This window comes from Protopterus annectens, chromosome 4.part0, assembly GCF_019279795.1.
Source record: "Protopterus annectens isolate FY-2018-M chromosome 4.part0, PAN1.0, whole genome shotgun sequence".
Lineage (NCBI taxonomy): Eukaryota > Metazoa > Chordata > Ceratodontiformes > Protopteridae > Protopterus > Protopterus annectens.
Window position 1 is genome coordinate 932,053,018 of NC_056733.1, and position 20,891 is coordinate 932,073,908.

The 20,891-nt window shown below is 44.1% G+C and overlaps 1 protein-coding gene across 1 annotated transcript in view; it reads left to right on the forward strand.

Annotated features, from left to right (window-relative positions):
• The window catches only part of KNTC1 (kinetochore associated 1), a 3,090,908-nt gene that overhangs the window by 2,087,563 nt on the left and 982,454 nt on the right, over positions 1-20,891 (forward strand). Inside the window, exon 48 of the mRNA XM_044068909.1 lies at positions 20,605-20,821. Within this exon, the coding sequence (XP_043924844.1) occupies positions 20,605-20,821 (217 nt within the window). The remainder of the gene's footprint in view (positions 1-20,604; positions 20,822-20,891) is intronic.

The following is a 20,891-nucleotide window of genomic DNA, read 5'->3' on the forward strand; positions in this document are numbered from 1 at the left end:
TTAATCGACCAATAAGAGCAGTAACTGAATGAATGTATTACCCAATGGCTATTATTGGAGTTACTAACTACCTTATTGGTTAAAAACTCCAAGAGAGCATTGTTATTGGTCTGCCTTGGCGCAAATAAGTATCCTACATTTCTAATTTGTGCCAATAGATGTTAGTATTATAATAAAGATGTATGTTCTTAACAAACGTGCACTGTTCCGTTTAGTTTAAAATCATACATCCATGCTTCATAAAATATATACATATATAAAATTTATAAAAAAAATGTAATATATTCATATATTAGCTTGCAACATTAACAAGAATCTATTAATATTCACCATGCATCGTAAAATGCTAATAGGCTGTAAAGTCTTTCTTATGTGTACTGATTGGCGGAAATAGAGCAAATCTAAATTCTATATTTCTGTTTTCCACCAATCTGTTTTAAAGAGCATATGCACCCTTAATAGACAAATCATTGTTATATTTCACTATCATGTTCTAGGATCTAAGTTAATTGCCAGTATTACAAGTGACAGCAACTCGTACTTGGTGTTCACTATAGATTATTAGATAGCAGCCATGACGGCTCTGAAAATCGTTTTGCAATAATTAATATCTTAAAGTTTTTTGGTCGTAAGTTCAGCTAGTTAGTGATACTGTATGCTAAAATGTCATTGATTGATGTGACATGAGCCATTAGCCAACCTTGAATAGGAAATTACAACATGAGCTCTATTTTTGGTGACATTTGATTTGTAGTGTTTGAACCACTCCCTAGCAAATATAGATGTAAATGCACTCACAGACTGGGGTATTACTAAAACGAGTGTAATTATTTGAATCCTGTGCTTTGACTACTTTGTGAGCCTATGCTTGTGAAATGACTTTCAAACCTGTCACGGCTGCCATCTAATAATCTATAGTGAACACCAAGTCAAGTTGCTGTCACTTGTAATATTGGCAATTAACTTCAATCTTGGACCATAATAGTGAAATCTAACAAAGATTTGTCTGTTGTTAAGGGTGCATATGCTCTTTGAAACAGAAAATAGAATTTAGAATCGCTCTGTTTCTGTCAATCAGCAGGCATAAGTAGGACTTTACAGCCTATTAGCATGCTTACGATGCATGGTGAATATTAATAGATTATCGTTAATGTTGTAAGCTAATATATGAATATATTACATATTTTTATAAATTTTATATATGTATATATTTTATGAAGCATGGCTGAATGATTTTAAACTAAACGGAAGAGCGCAAGGTTGTTAATAAGAACATATATCTTCATTATAATACTAAAATCTATTGGTGCAAATTAGAAATATAGGAAACTAATTTGTGCCAAGGCAGCCATTGGGTAATACATTCAGTTACTGCTCTGATTGGTCGAGTAATTAAATACCAGCCAATATTTGGTTGATTGGCAATGTAATTACGTATTTTATACTTTATACTGTTTTTATTGGATTTTGTTGGCACAAATTTTAACAAGCGCCTATTGGATGTATATATGTAGTTAAAGGATTTTATTGTTCATTATTAGATCTGAAGAAGGGTATATTAACCGATAATGATCATCTGTTCTTGGACTGCATATATTGCATACAATTTTTAAATACTTGGATTATTAAACTTTTTGTATATCCTCAACATGTTAGATCTGCATGACTTATTATTTATTGCATCTGGACTGTCACTGCAGTTCTTTAGCAGCCTTTTGGGCTTATTCTTTGTTTTATATATCTGTAAACAAAATGTGCTGTTTCAGAATGTAAATTTATTTTTAATGAACATCAGTGCAAATAGTAATGCCTGTGAATTTACATTCTCTAAATGTAATATACAACTCTTCATGCTATACTGTATATTTTCTGTACCAAAATCAATGTTGCTTATATTACCTGTGGAGGTTTGCTCCTCAGGACTCTGCTGCAAACAGGCTGAGCTTAGTCAGACTATCCCAGTCAACAAAAGGAAATTAAATAAATGAAAAATAAAGTGCGAGTATTTCTCCATGGGAAAAGGTGGTACTCTGCACCAAACAGACTGACTAGGTGTACATTTCTGGAAACTGTAAACAGCTGCTGCTGACTGTTGTCATCACTCATGGGCTGGGATCATGTCCAGCCCTTTGTCCAAGTCGGTGGGGTTTAGAGAGGTATCTCTGCATCCGTTGGATGACCCTGTTTCAATGGAACTTCTGGGGACTTGAACATGTGGTTCGAAAGGCATGTCTGTCACCCATTGTATTCTACTGATAGCATGGAATGTATGTTGAGCAGAGTCATTCACTGATGGTAACTGTGCCATCTCTAAGCGTCTCAATCATCAGGACCAGAGGAGGTACCATTCTACCCCATTCATTTACCCCATTCATTGAAGTTTTTCCTCATTAGCCACACCCCTACTTCTCAAGTGTTTCCTCTCTAGTTCCTTTAGGAGGTTGGTAGCCAAGTAAAATGGAGGCTTGTAACTCAAGCGCACTGCTGCTTGTTGGTGTGAGGGTCTCCCTTAGAGTGAGCAGGTGCTGAGGGTGACATGTGGTACATCCTAAATCACCGTGATCAATAAGATTTCAGTCGCCACCATTCCAGGTAAGGAATTGTTTTTTGGCCCCATTTGTGGTGGAGAGCCCCCAGGCACACTCATTTTAAGTGTAGCCCATCCATTGCTTATTTGCTATGCTCTTGGAAAGCATGGTTAGAATGACCTTGACTCCTTGATAACCTCTCCCCAGGCAACCTTCTCTGCTGTGTCCTTGAAGGTAGGTACTTGCTAACTTGGTGGTCTCCCTCATAACTGTTTTCTGGTGTAGTTTCCTGGTTCCTTCCACCCAGGTAGATTTACTGTTTGGGAATGAAGCCAGCTGTGAGACCCATCAAGGAAGGTCCTTGTTTATCTTACTGACAAAACAAATGAATGTTTACCAAATTAGCTTATGAAGACTTTTCTTCATGGGTTAGGAATATCTTCTCTCAATAACTTTGTGTTTAAGCAGTTCTTTGAAATGACTTTGGCTTTTGGAATCCATGTAAATCAGACAAATTTATACTTTTGTCATTTGAGTATTGATGGTGGAAATTTTTGCTTTTATTTTTTTCATAATACTTTTTGCACTCATTGCCTGCCAGTAATCCATCTTCCTTTCTCTGACATTGCCTGTTCATATACTGGTTACTTGCACTCTGCATCTCTGGCATGCTGGAATTTGCAGTTTTACCAGGTATTTGCTTAGTGGAGGTTTTAGTCTTTGGCAACTTATCTCAGAAATGAGAGCTGTCCGAAGGTGAAGCCGTCATTCAGGAAACTGTAGGAGTTGCATGTTTTGCTCATGGGTTGTGTACTGGACCCCTTTACAGTCTGACATTTACATGTTGGTCATGGAAGGTAATGCTGCACTAAGACACTTGTGTCTGGTGAATGCTACAGCTGTGCAAAGGATAGGTTGGTGGGTAAAGACAACCTGCCTCAGTTGCTGATGTCTGCATCTCCTGCCTGTTGTAGGAGCAAGTTGTCTTCCCTCTGTGGTGGATGTGCCAGCACTGGCCACAAACTTTTAATATCTCTTTCTGGCTCTTCCATTGTCCGTGTTACTGATCTGATGCTGGGTCAGCTGGGTCAGTCTCATTGCTTTATTCTTGTATGCCTTGGAGGCAGCTCATGATTGGTTTTCTTGATTTGCTGGATGGTGCTGCGTAGTTACAGCAAATGAACTGGCAGGGCTGCAAGATGAGTGCTCTTATGTAGTTGTTACAGACATGACAGCGTGCTTCGTCACAGCCATGTTTTAATCCCTAGTGTGGTCATTTTTGGAAAAGCTGACAAATGTTTGTTAGTGGAGTGGGAGAAAACGGTAAGAGCCATCAAGCATGGTCCTAACACGCGTTTCATGTCATACTGTGAGAAAAACGGTAAGAGCCATCAAGCAGGGTCCTAACATGCGATGTTATGTAGTCTAATCTCGCCTAAATTCTTACTCACGGGTTCGGAGCCGAATATCGGCTCCGACTCGGCCAACTTTTATTTTCTAACACAAAGTCTCTTATTGGCTGGGCTAAACAGGTATCCCATGTTACACTGCTCCATAGCCCCAGATCCCGTTTGATGCTCATGTAGCTAGGACGTGGTCTCGCTTGGCTGTGGCTAAGTACCTCTAAAATTCTATTTTCTCTTCAGAAAATTATTGCTAGTTTAACAAAAGCTATTTTCATAGCTATTTCTTCTGGTTTACTGTTTAAAATTTGTTGAAGTGTTGTCTGTGTGTGAGTTGGTATCCCTAACTGTTCCGGTGGGCTAGGCCCGTTTAAATTAGAGGACCTAGTCCTCCTTTGTATAGCGTTTTACCTTAAACTTTTCTGGTTTTAGTTTTTCCTGGTTGAGTTGTGTTACAGGTTTCAAAGAACCGTTTAACTTAGAGGTTCTTTGAGGTTTTTTTTGTGTGTAGTGATAGTTTCCCGCCTTGCTGTTTTTCGGATAAGTCATCCTTGGTCTTGGTGTTGAGTAGTTTAGTTAAGATGTCCAAGAATCAAAAGGAACATAAACCTTCGGGTTTTAACAAATGTTCCAAATGTAACTACAAGATGTCCATTACGGACAGACATTCCTTATGTGTGTATTGCCTAGGAGCAATTCATTTGCAAGAATCCTGTAGCTCCTGCCACGCCTTCAGTCCGAGGGTGCTACAAGAAAGGAAAAATAAACTTATATTGAAAGGACTCCTAAAACCTTTGTTTGAGGATTCTTTAGACTCGACCTCTAGTACCCAGTCCAAGTCTAAGGCTTCGAAGGCGAAGAAAAGGTCTCCGGCTCCGTCTGTCTCCTCGGAGCCACCGGAGAAAACCTCTAAACTGGACTCTACCTCCTCGGCTCCTCTGTCCTCGGGGCCGCAGGAGGTATCTGTTGTGCTGGAATCGACCTCGGCTCCAGTTTTATTGGAACCCATTCAGAGCCGGTCTCCCAGTGTTAGACATGGTTCTCCTGATAGGAGATCCCAATCCCCCTCTCTGTCCTCCAAATCGTCTAGGCTTTCCGATTTGGATGTCGATAGGGTGGTACAGAGGCTCCTGCAGTTGCCGGTGTTGGCTAAATTATTTTCGGCTCCGACCCAGTCGGCTCTGGAGCCCGTCCCAATGCTTGTGTCGATGGTTCCTCCTCCGAGCACTCCCTTGTCTTCGGAGCCGGAGTGCTCTGCTCCGAGTGATGTTCTTGTGCTGGCTCCGATACCCCTCAAGGGTTTATCGGTGCTGACATCGGCTCCAACCATGTCGGCTCCGTCCACAGGTTTCGGTACTCGGGTTTCCTCTGTTGGGCCCGAGGGGGATACCTCGGGACATCTGTCGGTTCCGAGCCTCCCCCTCGGTGCTTCAGTTCGGGGAACCCCTGCCCCGATCATGGCCTCGGACACCAGTCGGTCCTCTGATTCGGAGGGACCCGCCTTCGAGGCCATGAGGAGCGCACTGGCCAGATCTTCAGTTACATCACCTGGATCGGTCATTCCGTCCCCTTCCACCCCTGGCTAGAGCTTCTGATGCCCCCCTATCAGTAGATGGCGGAGCCCAAAGGTCTGGGGATACCCCCATGAGCGGTCCCCAACTTTCTGAGGGTCCCTCAGAGTCCATGCCTGAGGAGCCCCCCAGAAAGAAGTTGTGCAAGAGGAAGCACATAGATTCCCAGGACGAGTCTCTTACTTTTGATACCGACCTCGAGGAGTCAGAGGGGTCCCACAAGTCATCCTCTGATGACGTCTCTTTCTCCGACATCCTGGAGATATTGAGACAGAGAGGCGACTGGCCGTCCAAACCCCCCACTGAGGAGGAGTCGGTATTCCTCAAGGCCTTTGGGGCTCAACTCTCCGCCTCCTGTATGTCTCCACCCTTCGGCGAACTCCTGGATTTAATTTGTCGAAGGGTGTGGGAGAATCCTGATTCGGTGGAACCTGTGCCCAGAAGGCCCAATAAATTTCTTTCTGCTCCCCCCAGGGAAAGAGTTTCTGTCCAAAGGGGTTTCTGTAGATGCCATGGTGGTGGCAGCGGCCACACAGCAGGAAGTAGCCGAGTCTTCTTCCTCCGTCCATCCTCCTAACAAGGAGTCCAGGAGCATGGACCGGTACGGGAAGCGTACCATCTCGTCAGCGACCTTCACCCTGCGGTCGCTGAACTATCTTTGTCATTTTACTCTGCTCCAGAGAGATCTCCTCAAGGAGTTAGGAGATACTCTAGCGGGTAATGTACCTGAGGCATTAGCGCACATGGTTAATGCCCAGGTGTCTACCCTCAATTCAGTTGTCAACTCGTCCATGAGGCTCATTTCGTATGCAGTCGAGGGGGCGAGTAGGGCAGCTAGTTCGTGAGTAGCCCTCAGGAGGCAAACCTGGATGCGCCTGTGTCACTTCGCGGAGGCCTTCAAGTCTTCCTTCACTGACACCCCCTTCGATGGGTCCTCAATCTTTGGGACCAAAGTGAAAGACACCCTCACCAGATGCGAGCAAGAGGGAAAGACCCTGTCTGCCGTAGGGGTCCATTTTTCCCTTTCCTCTAGGCCTTACCCCAAGGCTCAGAGAGGAGGGAAGATGTGGTTCAAGAAATCACAGAAGTCTTTCCCTGCCGCACAAGGTGAGTCCCCCTCCAGAGGCAGATGAGGGGGAAGGTTATTCTGGAAGACTCTGCCCCAGAGGCAGAGAAGGCCCCCGCAACTCGAGAGACCATGATTCCTTTCGCGGTTCCTCTTACCATCGTTCCTGATATGTTGCCCGACTGTGCTATTCCGGAGCCAGTCGGGGGCCGCATTTCGTTGTACCCGGAAGCCTGGGAAAGCATCACCCAGGATCGATGGGTGCTATGAATAGTTTCCGGAGGTTATACCATTCCCTTTGTGTCAGATCCCCCTCCAGTCAGGAGAATCCCAGACGTTCCACCCAGTCAAAGGGATCATGCAGCACTAGAAGTCTCAAAGCTGCTATACAAAGGAGTCATCCAACCTGTCCCTTCAGACCAAATCATATTAGGGACTTACTCAAGACTCTTTTTGGTGCCGAAAAGAACAGGGGACCTGAGACCCATTCTAGATCTCAGCCGATTAAACCACTACGTTCTGAAGTCCAAGTTCCGAATGGTCACCCTTCAATCCATTTTCCCACTGCTGGGAAAAGAAGTGTGGATGTGCTCCATCGACCTCAATGATGCTTACTACCAAATCAAAATGAACAGGGCATCCAGGAGTCACTTACGCTTCTGGCTGGGAGCCAGTCATTTTCAGTTTCGTGCCCTGCCCTTTGGTCTCACCACAGTCCACAGGGTGTTCACCAAGTGCTTGGCAGTGGTAACAACTCACTTGAGACGTCAGGGATTCCAAGTGTTTCCATACCTAGATGACTGGCTCCTCACTGCCCCCACCAGGCATCTACTAATCTGGGCCAGGGACGCTACCATTACCCTCTGTCAACAACTAGGAATTACCTTGAACTGGGAAAAATCTGCCTTGCTGCCCTCACAGCGTGTCACATTTATAGGCGCAGAGCTAGACACCGTCCAAATGCGAGCCTTCCTGCCTTAAGAAAGGATCGGAGTGTTGCAGAATCAGGTTCATGCTTTATTACCCCTCAGGAAAGTGCAAGTGAGGTGGGTGCTTCAGCTTCTGGGATCCATGGCAGCTACCATTATGTTAGTGCTTTTAGTGAGATTACACATGAGGCTTCTTCAGTGGCTCCTCTTTGCCCAACGGTCTTTTCAGAAACTCCCCCTTTCCCACCAGATCCTACTCACTGGCCAATGAAAGCAGGATCTCCGTTGGTGGCTATGCTACAACAATCTGGACGAGGGAAAACCTTTTGTCCCTTCGTCACCTGCCGCCATGGTGACCACGGACGCCTCCCAGATGGGGTGGGGGGGCATTATCTGGGAAGGACAGTCCAAGGCACGTGGCAAGATCACGAGATACATTTGCACATCAATGTTTTAGAGATGAGAGCGGTGTTATTGGAGTTGCGGGCACTGCAGAGCTCTCTTCCTCTGGGAACGATTGCAATTCACTCGGACAACATGTCCGTTGTATGGTACCTAAACAAACAAGGAGGAACCAGATCTTACCCCTTGTGCAGAGAGGCCATGCGAGTGTGGCAGTGGGCAATGTCTTCCCAACGGTTTCTAGTGGCAACGCACATTCCGGGGAAGGCCAATGTGATAGCAGACAGGCTGAGCAGAGCTATTCTGATGCCTTACGAGTGGTCCCTGAACCCTCTGGTTGCAGAACAGGTTTTCAGCAGGTGGGGTCAGCCTTGCTGCGATCTTTTTGCCAGCCCCCTCAATGCGAAATGCAGCAGCTACTTCACCCTGATCCCCCCACAGGGGGAGTCACCCAGGGACGCTCTAGTCCACGATTGGCCCTCCGGTCTGCTCTATACTTTCCCTCCGTTCCCTCTGTTACCAAGAGAGATTCAGAAAGCCATATCCCTGGGAAGCAAGGTGATTCTAATTGCCCCACACTGGCCTCGCCAAGTCTGGTTCTCCTTTCTTCATCAATTTGTGGTGGACAGTCCTTGGATTCTGGACCCAGTACCAGACCTACTGACGCACATGTCGGGGCAGTTCCACCCCTCTCTGCGGACCCTCAGGCTGACAGCCTGGCTACTCCACTTCCGTCATTAGTCATACTTTGTCTTTAGTCAGACTTCATCGTTTTTCGCCTGAGGTGGTACACATTCTATCCTCTGCTCATAAGTCTTCCACCAGGAAGATTAATTCCAGCAAATGGAAGAGATTTTCCATTTGGGCTCAGGCCCAAGGACTTGACTCTTATACAGCCCCAATACCTGCTGTTTTGGATTTTTTGTCCATGCTCTTTCGACAGGGTTCTGCCCCTGCTACCATTAAAGTGCAGCTGGCTGCTATTTCTAATTTTCATACCTCCTATGAGCCTTCCCTTATGGCACATAAACTATGTAAGGCCTTTCTGAAGGGCACCTTGTTACTCTGGCCCCCTGTGTCAGAACCCATCATGCCCTGGGATTTAAACTTTGTCTTGCAAGCCTTGACTTGCCCACCTTTTGAACCAGCTGCCTCCTGTGAGTTAGTTTCTGTCTTGGAAGACTGCTTTCCTAATAGCCATCACATCAGCTAGACGGGTGTCAAAGATTCAAGCCCTGTCCATCAAACCCCGTATTTAATCTTCCATAAGGATAGGGTTTCTCTTAGACCCATAAAATCCAATCCAAAAGCCGCAGGACCCGGAGCTGATGTTAATATAATATCTGATTTATTAATCCACACACAAAAGTAAAATAAATAAATAAATAAACCAAGCGCTTTCACCCGGCTCCTGCCAGGCTTTATCAAGGAACATACATTTGCCAGCTGCATTTGACCATCCTTATATAGTCATCACAATTGCAGAGTTAAACAGTTAATTAGTGGCAATGATTCAATTACTTAACCCCTAGTGCTCCTTTACATTTTTACTTAGCTTGTAAAAAATCCATCATCTTTACATGAAATCAAAATTAATAAATCAGATATTATATTAACATCAGCTCCGGATCCTGTGGCTTTTGGATTGGATTTTCTCTTAGACCCAATCCGTTCTTTCTTCCTAAAGTAACATCCAATGTTAATCTCAATCAGTATATCGAGCTGCCAGTTTTCTTCCCTCAATTCTCGAACAAAGCAGAGTTTAGATTTCATCAATTGGACGTCCACAGGCAATTACGATTCTACTTACACAGGACAAAACAACTACGAAAATCTGACCAATTGTTTGTGTCTTTTTCAGAAAGTAGAGCAGGATCCCCCATTTCCAAGGTTACAATCTCCAGATGGATTTCAAGTTGTATTTCCTTTATTTACTCCTCTGCAGTCAGAAATCTACCGTTCCCAGTCAAGGCTCACTCTACTAGGGCTGTTTCTGCGTCGATAGCCTACCATGCTAGACTTTCTTTGGATGCTATTTGCGCTGCAGCTACGTGGGCTTCCTCACACACCTTTATTACTCATTACAAACTGGACGTGGCTTCTAGGGGCCGGGCTTCCTTTGGTTCCACAGTCTTCAGGAGTATCTTCCTTTGAGCCTCCCAGGATAGAGGTGCTGGGGACGCTGTCCCGTGAGTAACGATGTAGGCGAGATTGAACTACATAACATCAAGAAGTTATGTACTCACCATAATGTTCGATGTATGTAGTCCATCTCGCCTCACATTCTTACGTACCCTCCCACCTGCCCCCTTCCTGGAGGATTTGGAGACTGGAATTGGCGTTTGAGTACCCTTCAATGGTAGTTGTTTTTTCTTATTCCCCTTGATAGTGTTCTACTGTAGTGGGTTATTGCTATGCATGAGGTGTGATTGTCGATTTGCAGCAAACTAGATCTGGGGTTATGGAGCAGTGCAACATGCGATACCTGTTTAGAGACTTCGTGCTAGAAAATAAAAGTTGGCCGAGTCGGAGCCGCTATTCGGCTCCGAACCCGTGAGTAAGAATGTGAGGCGAGATAGACTACATACATCGAATGTTATGGTGAGTACATAACTTCTTGTTTCATGTCATACTGTGAGAAAAACGGTAAGAGCCATCAAGCAGGGTCCTACACGCATTTCATGTCATACTGTGAGAAAAACGGTAAGAGCCATCAAGCAGGGTCCTAACACGCGTTTCATGTCATACTGTGAGAAAAACGGTAAGAGCCATCAAGCAGGGTCTTACACGCGTTTCATGTCATACTGTGAGAAAAACGGTAAGAGCCATCAAGCAGGGTCTTACACGCGTTTCATGTCATACTGTGAGAAAAACGGTAAGAGCCTTCAAGAGTTCGTTACAACTTGCTATGTCTGTTGAAATCCATTTAAGTTGAATAATATATATATATATATATATATATATATATATATATGTATATATGTATGTGTGCGTATATATATATATATATATATATATATATATATATATATATATATATATATATAAAATACTTGCTAACAGTTTTGGTGCCATATCTCTGTTTAGTCTTGAGTTACAGAAAGTTGCTTGGTTGTGGAAAGAGGAAAACTAGCAAATATTCAGAATGAGTACTCTTCCATAGTCGACATCATGTGTCATCTTGCTCACACTTTCATCTGGTATGTTGAGAACTTGTTTGGTAGGAAAAAGATGCTGTATTTGATTTATGGAGAGGACAAATCCAACCATCGGACATTGAATGAGGTTTATTTTCAATCATTAGCTGATATGGTAAGAGAATATCTGTTATTTAGAAAGGTGTGAGCCGTCCAAGTTTTCTGTGACTTTGAGCAGTTAGCCAGAATGCTTTTGTCACCTGCACGTAGCGTGTCTTAAAGTTTAAAAATCCTAAGTAAATCAGATAACCAAGGTGTAAAATATTAAAACTTGTAGATCACGCACAGTTTGGTGTGTGGACGGCGCAGTGGTGCAGCGGTAGCATTGCTGCCTCACACAAGAGGTTCTCAGGTTTGATTCTTGGCTGGAATGCCTTCTGTGTGGAGTCTGTATGTCCTCCTTGCATTCGTGTGGGTTTCCTCTGGGTGCTATGTTACAAAGATGCATCTGAAGCATTTCTCCCACGGCCTTCACTGAAAATTGGCTTTGTTCCAAGTCTGACTTTTCCAGTTAACAAATGTTAAATAAAATATGCAACATTTACTTTGCTGGGATTTCATCTTTAAATTGTGTTTAATAGTATAAATGAAGTGTAACAAATGCAGTTGTTTGCTGATCTCATGTGCTTTATACCAGTTTGTTGATTGTCTGTTTCTAGATGAATATGCAAAACAAAGGCAGGCATGTTTATACACTCTGTGGATATGGAAGGACAGTGCATGAAGTACTTTGCGAGTCTGGATTACTCAGTGCAGGCTTTCTTGCTTGTGTTAGTTTCAATTACATTTTTATTAATGATATGGCTTCATAGGTGTATTCATTTACTGAAACAGTTCGTCATGGAACTGCCAGCAAATTATTAGTTCTTACTGAATGGTTTGTCTCCATGACTTTTTGTACCATTTAGTTTGGACATTAGTTGAGATGTTTTGCAGGCAGTGTGATATTTATGGCTATCAGGCTCAACTGTAAGATCTGTGTTTCTAAAATATAGACAAGTAATCCACTTACATTGTGCTAACAACGTCAGAGAAGGGCCAAAACATGTAAATCCACAGCTAATAGTGTTTGGTGTTATTTGTCTGAATGTACCCATAAAGACTTAAAAAGTTGTAGGTATTCAAAAAACATGTAGTTGAAACACTAGTGTGTCCTTAACGGGTCATTTGTGTATACTTCATGGGCCTCCAGTATTATACAGTTATGACTGTAGTTTGGATGGCTCTTTCTTGCAGTTTTTATTGAATGTTTTTTCTGTGACCTTTTTACCCTTTGGTTTGGAACTTTGAGTACATGGGTGAGGGCATGGGTGCAGTTGAGGGTCCATACCTGAACCATCCTGTGCCTTCTGGGTTGATGGCAACCACACTTGTCACAGTGCCTTTGCCACCCTTGAGGATGTGGACATTGCAGTGGACTGAGAGATGTCCATGGCTACACAGTCTCCATATTTGTATCTGTAATTGGGCCTCTGCTACCAGACCTTGGAATACTCGGTAGTAGTCACCAGTCTTAGTGGGGGTGTAGTGGTCTTTCTTTAAACATAAACTAGCTGAAGCTGTAAGCAATACTCTGGACCATGATAGGCTTGGTGAACAAGCTGAAATCACTTGTGTCCTGATTTGCAGTAAGAACTGTTTGTGTGGTATTTAACCAGTTAAGGTTGCACATGGATATTCAATACTGCCCCACTCAGTCACTCTGCAGATGCTTCTGACCATTTCAGCACCTGCATGGCTCGCTTCTCATACTTCATAGGTTAGTTCTAGGCCTGCCCTCCTTGCAGGCCGTTGTAAGCCTAGCCAGTTTCCCATTTGTTGCTTCAGTTAACTATCTGTTTGGTGTTCATACTATTATTTCCCATTGCAAGGGCTATATTTGTATAGTACCCCTAGTTATAACAACTGGAATCATTGATGATTGAGGAACCTGCATGGGTTTAAGTATTTAGAAGTAGCCTCTATCTATTAGCAGTATAGGGGGCAGTCCTGGGGTCAATTTCCTATTTCCCATCCATAGATCTAAATTTTGTTTGATTATGGCAGGGGAAGAACTTTATTTTATGCGGTTGGGGAGTTTATTCCACAGTAGTTATATCCTCTGGGAGATGTAGCTGCCACTCCAAACTGTTATGTCAATGTTACAGAAGAGGTTTAGATACCCGGACCAAGTATTTCTGATACCAGTTTGACTTGATGTATAGTAAGTCCACCTGAATCGAGTCAGGGGATACCTTGTATGCCAGACACAGGTCATATCTTAGCAGTCTGTAAGAGACTGAATATAGTGACAGGGTTTTGAGGTAGGCCGTGTAGTACATACTGTTAACATCTGGTATCCGTTTTGTAAGGTGTCTCCTTGGGCTTTCTAATTGTTAAATGTGCCTGCACAGGTGCATGACAAATGGAGCAATATACTCGATGTCTGGCCTAATGAGAGCTGAGTATAAGTTGGCAATGACATTACTAGACCTAGAAGCCATTCCTTTGTTTATAAGCTTCTCAATATAGACAGGCTTCTGTAACCACAATGGACATATGTTATTTGAAGATTGAGTGTCTATCCACATATGTTCCCAAATTCTGAACTGGGTTAACTTTTAGGGCCATGTTGTAAGTGTGGTACTTCCCCAGGGTAGACGACTTCCTAAAGGATATGAAAATGCAATCTAAAGTAGTTTACTTCGTTTGGTCTTCAACCTGTGGGAATACGGATCCGTAACTGATCTAAGCCAGCAAATAGTACTAGCATCAGCTACGAGCTACAGACTCCTCCCCTTACCCATGTTACACCTCCACCGCCTTCCATCCCTAGATCTCGTTTGCCATGATTTGTTATACATCGTGTCTTCAGAGCTCCAGCTAGCAGTGGGGAATTTCTTACTGTAAGTTTAAAAAAATTCTGTTTCTTTCTGCCAATTTAGGTTAGCGTAGGTACCCTTTCTCCCCTCCCATCGCTTTGGCATCGAGTGTAGGTTTGTTTAGATAGTAGTTTGTCTGTGGTGCCCCTCCTCCATTTAGTGTTGTCTCTAGTCTAGTGTGGTGAGTGGGTGGGTGTCTGTTAGAGTAAAGAAAGAACGTTTTTTGGCTTCTTTCTTTTCTCATAGAATGACTGAAAAGCTTATCTTTGTGTTTCACAGAGTGTGGCCATAAGCTCTCCCCAGCGGATGGCCACACTCTGTGTGTGTTGTGCTTAGGTGTGGCCCACCTTAGTGTGGATTGCTCCTTTTTTGCGGGGTTCAATCCCCGAGCGTTAAAAGATAGGAAGGCCAAGTTGGCCCTCAAAGGTCTTCTGCCTGCTACTGATCCTCCTTCCTCATCTTCAGCTTCAGTCACAGTGGCTGTTGTGACTGCCTCTCCTGCTTCTCTTCCTCTGGCCTCCCCTCCCTCCCAGGCTGGGATTCAAACTCCTGCATCTAAGCCTGTGGTAGTGGAGCAGAGGAGAGGTAGAGAATGGGAGAGAGAGTCGAAGACAAAGGAAAAGAGGAAGAGGTCCCTGGACCTCACTTCTCAGAGCAAGTCAACACAGATCTGTGACTCCCCTCGGCTCCTTTCTCCGAGGTTCTCCCTGGAGCCGGAGGAGGCACGTCCAGTGTCCCAGGCCTTGGTTCTCCGACCCACCAGGTTGGAGTCTGTGGCCTCGTCACGGTCAACCCGCTCCTTATCGGACATGGATCAGGATAAGATGATGAGGCGCTTTATCCATACACAGATCCAGATGGGGGTCTTCACCAGCCCCCTCCCTCTGGAGGGGGGAGCTCTGTTCCTTTATTTCAACCCATTTCTCCTTCTCTGATCCGACCTTCGGCTTCGGAGTTCTTGGATCTGAGGTTGGCCTTGGTCAGGGGGTCGGCTCTGGCTGTCTTTGTTTCCTCTACACCGACAGCTGCCTGGAGCATCTCGGATCCAACCTGCTCTCGTAGCCAGAGCCTGGGTGTCGGATCTGAGGGAGTGGAACCTTTTCCATTTGCTTCGACGTTGTTGGGCTAGGTTCCCTCCCTCGGAGCTCCATCCACTTCAGGACCGGCTCCAATTCTTGCATTGGACCTGGGGAGACTGGCTTCCTTATTAGCTTCCTAGGAGGTCCGCTCTCCTTCGGCATTTGATCTGGTAGAAAGGGGGTCCTCTCCATCGGATCGAGACCCCTGACTGCTCCCTCGGACTCCATCCAGACCCTCTCAGCTCTATGGTCCACATTGGCTTACCAGAGGGACAGCCCGTGCTCGAAGAGCCTCAGACAGTTCTCCCAGAGGAGCAGATGGCTTGTGAACGCTCCCCTGAGAGCCCTTCTAAGGATGTGCCTTGCAAGCATACGTGCAAGAGGAGGCACTTGGACTCCCCTGAGTCCCTAACCGAGGACACAGATTTAGATGATGGGGATGGCTCCCCAAGATCACTTCCGGAGGATTTCTCCTTTGGAGACATCATGGAGATCCTGCACCAGCTGGGAGGCTGATCTGCCCCACAGCCCTCCTCTGATGAGTCTGTGTTTATGGATGCTTTCGGCACGGGCCAGTCTACTTCCTGGGTGTCCCCTCCTGCGGATCCTTTAGTGGATTTGATCATCTCATGCGTGTGGAAGGAATCAGATACTGTGGAGCCGATCCCCAAGCGCCCCAATAAAGTTTGTCCCCCCATTGACAATCCTTCCTGGAATAAGGGCTCCCCAGTGGACGCCATGATGGTAGCAAGAGCAACTAAGAGGGAACTATCTCAGGAGAGTTCCTTGCTCCACCCTCCTGACCAGGAGTCATGGATGATGGACTGCCTAGGGAAGCGGGTGTATGCTTCAGCTACCTTTTCGATCAGGGCACTGAATTACTTGGCCCATGTCACGAGACTCCGACGCGACTTAGTAAAGGAGCTGGAGGAGTCTCCAGCCAAGTCCATGTCGCAGGAGGACAAGGCTTCGTTCTCCACGAAAATGGCCACTCTGAAAGAGGTATCAAATACGTCCATGCAACTCCTCTCCCATGCTACGGAAGGAACGGCTAGGGTGGCTGGGTCTGGCATGTCCATGAGGCGTAACACTTGGCTTAGGTTGTTTCAATTTACCAAACCCTTTAAGGCGTCCTTTGCTAATGCCTCGTATGACGGCGAAACACTTTTCGGTAAGACCATCAAGGAGACACTAGTCCAGAGTGAGAAGGATGGGAAGACACTGTCTGCTGTCAGGATCCACTTCTCTAACCCTCAAAAGTCCTTTTCCCGGAACCAGAGAGGGCAAAAGAAGATGTGGTTCCGGAAGTCTCAGTATCAGGACACTCAGGGCTTTTCTTCCCCTAGAGGCAGAGGGGGACAGAACGGACACCGGCCCAGAGGCAGAGGGGGTCCGCGAAACTTCAGGTCTCGAGAACCATTCTCGGACAGACCTGGGCAGCAACCCTGAGGGGTTGCCCGGCTGCTCTACTCTGGCATGTCACCCAGCAGCATGGGAGTCCAAAACAATGGACTGCTGGCAGCTTCAAATCATATCCAGAGGATATTCTATCCCCTTCGTAGGGGATACAGGCCTTGTTCATTAAACTTCCGTACATGATCTTTCATAAAGATAGAGTTTCCCTTTGGACCAATCCATCTTTTCTTCCTAAGGTGACATCACCAGTCAATATCAATCAGATTATAAATTTGCCTGTGTTCTTTTCAATTTTACGAACAAGATGGAATACAAGCTACACATGTTTGATGTTCATAGACAGTTACGATTCTATTTACACAGGACAAAAATTTTTCGTAAATCTGATCAATTGTTTGTTTCATTCTATGGACCCTTTTTGGGCAAACCTATTTCCAAGGTCAGTATAGCTAGATGGATTTCTTCATGCATCCTGCAGGTCTATAAGGACAAAGGCATGTCTCCTCCAGGTCAGGCTAAAGCTCATTCCACTAGGTCTATGGCCACGTCTGCAGCTTTCTGGTCTAGAGTGTCTTTGGATGACATTTGCTCTGCAGCTACTTAGTCCTCATCTCATACATTTATTTCTCATTACAAATTGGATTTGACTTCTAGAAGGAGAGCATCCTTTGGTTCCGCGGTGCTCCGGAATATCCTTCCATGAAGGCCTCCCAGGAGTTTAGTAGCTGGACTCTGTCCCACAGGTTGAAGACCAAATGAAGTAAACTACTTCAGATAAAGAAGTTATGTACTCGCCATAATGTTCCATCTAAGTAGTTGTACTTCATTTGTCTTCAGCCGTCCCTTCCTCCTTCCCCCGGACCTTGGCGCATGTTCAGCCTACGGGCTGCAGTATAGGTCACAAGTATGTTATCAGGTTGGGTTCTAAGTATAAATTCAGCAAACTCGATCTGGGGATGGAAGACAGTGGAGGTGTATTATGGGTAAGGAGAGGAGCCTGGAGCTTGAAGCTGATGATAGTAATATTTGCTGGCTCGGATCTGATATGGATCCGTATTTCCACAGGTTGAAGACAAATGAAGTGCAACTATTCAGATGGAACATTATGGTGAGCACATAACTTCTTTTTCTTTTTGACATTTAGCCTCAGTCCATAATTCTGACATCAGTCATTTGTTTGGGGCAAAGCCCTCTTGCAGGATGACTAGGTCTTTTGGGGATTTGATAACTGCTTCTTACCTGTGATATAAATAGGACCTGCTGGAGGGACAGGTATGTATCCTAGAAACTACCCCATCTATGGAATAGGCTCACCAACCATGTGAAGCAGAGTTTCTCCCTAACCCAATTCAAGTGGAACTTGGACAATTGGATGGGGAACAGGAAATTCATCCTTGGTTTGGCACCTGTCTCTAGTGGATACATGCAACCTGTAAATGGTTCATCTCCCAGGCCCCTGCATGTAAATGTTTCATCTCTGAAACCCCCGCTTACACTTATCAAGGGTATCAGAACTTCAGAGATTTGGGATGCATGACTAGGCTTAAAAATGTCCTTCTGGTCGTTAGCCTAGTAAACACCTATGAACGTATCTTAAAGTCATCTGCAGGCTTAGTCAGCTAGAGAACTTTGGTATTGGCTTTTACTTCTGAGAATTAAATGCCCAACCAGGAGAAGTTTCAGCACCAAACTGTGAGGACTCCACTGGTGATTGTTCTTTTTGAGGATGTAGCTTCCCTTATTTTGATTTTCTGTGTCCTATTTTTGAGCCATTTGGCAATCCTGGGTGAAGTAGGATCATTTCCTAGTTTATTTAGCTTTTCTGTTTTGTGAGTGGAGGATTGTGTCAAAGACTTTGGCTAGGTCAAAGTAGGCAGTAAGTATTGCCTTCATCCATTACTTTGATGACTTTTTCAAAAATATCCACTAAGTTGAATAAGCAAAATGTGCCATTGATAAAACCAAACTGTAACTTCTCCAGTGTTTAGTGGTTCACTATATCCTTGCTGATTGATTAGCACTTTCCATGGCTTTGCAAATGTGGCTGGTCAAACCTATGGTTCTACAATTGCCCTTGTTTGCAGATGGTCCTCCCTTATGTAGGGGAATGACTGTAGCTGTTCTCTATTTGCTGGGTACAAACCTGTATGGAGTCTGAGGTTGAACAGTGTCAGGGTCATGGCAAAATCTTGCTTCATGCTATTTAGGACGCATCCATGAATATTGCATAGACCTATCATTGCAGTATTCTTTGCTTTCAGTAGTGCTTCTAAGACTTGGTCTTATTCAAGATGCATATACTAGCTGTTTTGCCTGTCATGACTTTGTGGAAGGCAGAACTATGCCTTAGTATTAGCTGATCTAGCAGCTCCGTAAATGGGTTCCGCACCATCATCTTCATAGGGTCATAGATAGTTACTAGGCTGTTGATCTGTGAGGATTATAAGAAGCCTAGCCTTAAATTGCCATGGCAAATTTTAGTCCTTGTATTTTACTTGAGAATAACCTAGAGTTGAGCTGTAGAGGGATATGTTTGGGTACCTACATGTTTCTCTTATCCATGAGGGAGAGAGATGAGTTTGAGGTTACCCTCACATGCATCCAAATTACATTTGAAAAGAGTAACAAAATTACTTTGATTTATGTGGAGTGGAAGATGGTTCTATAAAAGTGGTATTCTCTGTGATACATACCTACCCCAACATGCTCTGTTTATTTTGCAAGAGACTCTGATCCCTTGAGCAGGTGTTTTTGGTATCATTGTATTTACAATTATGTAATATGTCTGATAGACTAGGGTCTGTTGAAGCCCTATAATTGAGGCAGAGATTGGATTTATGAATGTGTAATACATCTGACAGAATAGGGTCTGTCGAAGCCCTATTACTGAGGCAGAGGTTGGATTACGAATGTGTAATACATCTGACAGAATAGGGTCTGTTGAAGCCCTATAACTGAGGCAGGGGTCACCTTTCATTAACTTGTATGATACTGAAAAGAGGAAGAAGACTAAGATTGTCTGCTTAGTTTTTGTGAGAAAATATGGTTGTTCCAGTTGTGATAAATGTTTAGGAAGGTACGTAGAGAAAGGGGTATATTATGCTCTGTGATTGACCTAATGAGTGCCGGGTACAGGGGAATAATTACATACCTGGATCTGGACACAATATTCTTGGGTATAAGCTGTATGATAACAAAAACGACTTCCTAACAGTAGTGGTGATGAAAGGGCAGTTCATGTCAACTTAGGTGCCCAGATCCCTAAATATGAGTTCAGTTTTCAGGGTCAAGTTGTCATTGTGATAATTACAAGGGGAGTCATGCTTGCTGAAGGATATAATTATGCACTTCTTGTCATTTAGTTTTATTCCATGGTTTTGACTTTTGCCATTTGTTTGGCACATGCCCTCTTGGAGGATCCTGATGTCCTTTGAGAGTTCATGGTGGCATCAGGTTTGTAGTCATCTACATACTTGGCCATCCACAAACCCTTAACCTTAGCTTTGACTTCTGAGAAGTGACTGCCATAGAGGAGTGGGCCCAAGGACTGAACCCTTTTGGAGGAGATGGAGCAGCACTCCTTAGTTACCAAGCAGTTGGTGTTATTTTGTATGTATGTTGTTGAACTTTAAATCTGCATGGGGCACTTAATGCTTTCATCAGTGTGCCCTTCACTTCGATATAATGCCCCTGGGTAATGCTTTCCTCACTGTTTGTTTAACACTCCACAACTGTGAGCTGGAGAAACACCAACGTATAACTTAAACTTTGCTGAATGATACAGATGCATATTAGGCTATTTCATAAAGTATTTAAAATTTCCATTTTCAAACCCAAGAGCTCATTTTCACATGAACATCCATGTGTATTTTTATAGTTGTATAAGAAATTGAAGTGAAAATAGAATAGCAACTCAAGTCATTGCAATGATAGATTGGAAATGGGAACATCAACCAGTTAGCATTTAATCATATCACAAAACAAAATGTTACTTTACTTTCAGATAAAAAAGAATATACAGTAGTTGTATACATTCCTGCCTCAACATCATGAAAAAAAACTGTTATAATATTTTGATTTATGGTGAGCATAATTTTACATAGAATTTGGAGACATGCCCACTATTATTAATATTTTTTGCCTTGTTTTCAGGTTTCTCTAGATAAGTTTTACACATCTGCAGTCAAGCATATGTTTGGAAAATCATTGAAGCCAAAAGTCCTTAAACAGGTCAAGGAGGGAGGGTCATCTGTGATCACCAGGCAAACTGACAAAAGTGTGGAAATCATACAGGCATGCCTGTTGTCTATAACGGATGCAGAACTGGCAACAGCCAATGCTTACTGTATAGCACAGGAACTTCCAACAGGTATGCCTACAGGCTTTAGTTAATGAATTGTCAAAGCTTTGATGTGCTGTTATATATTTCTCTGTGCCTT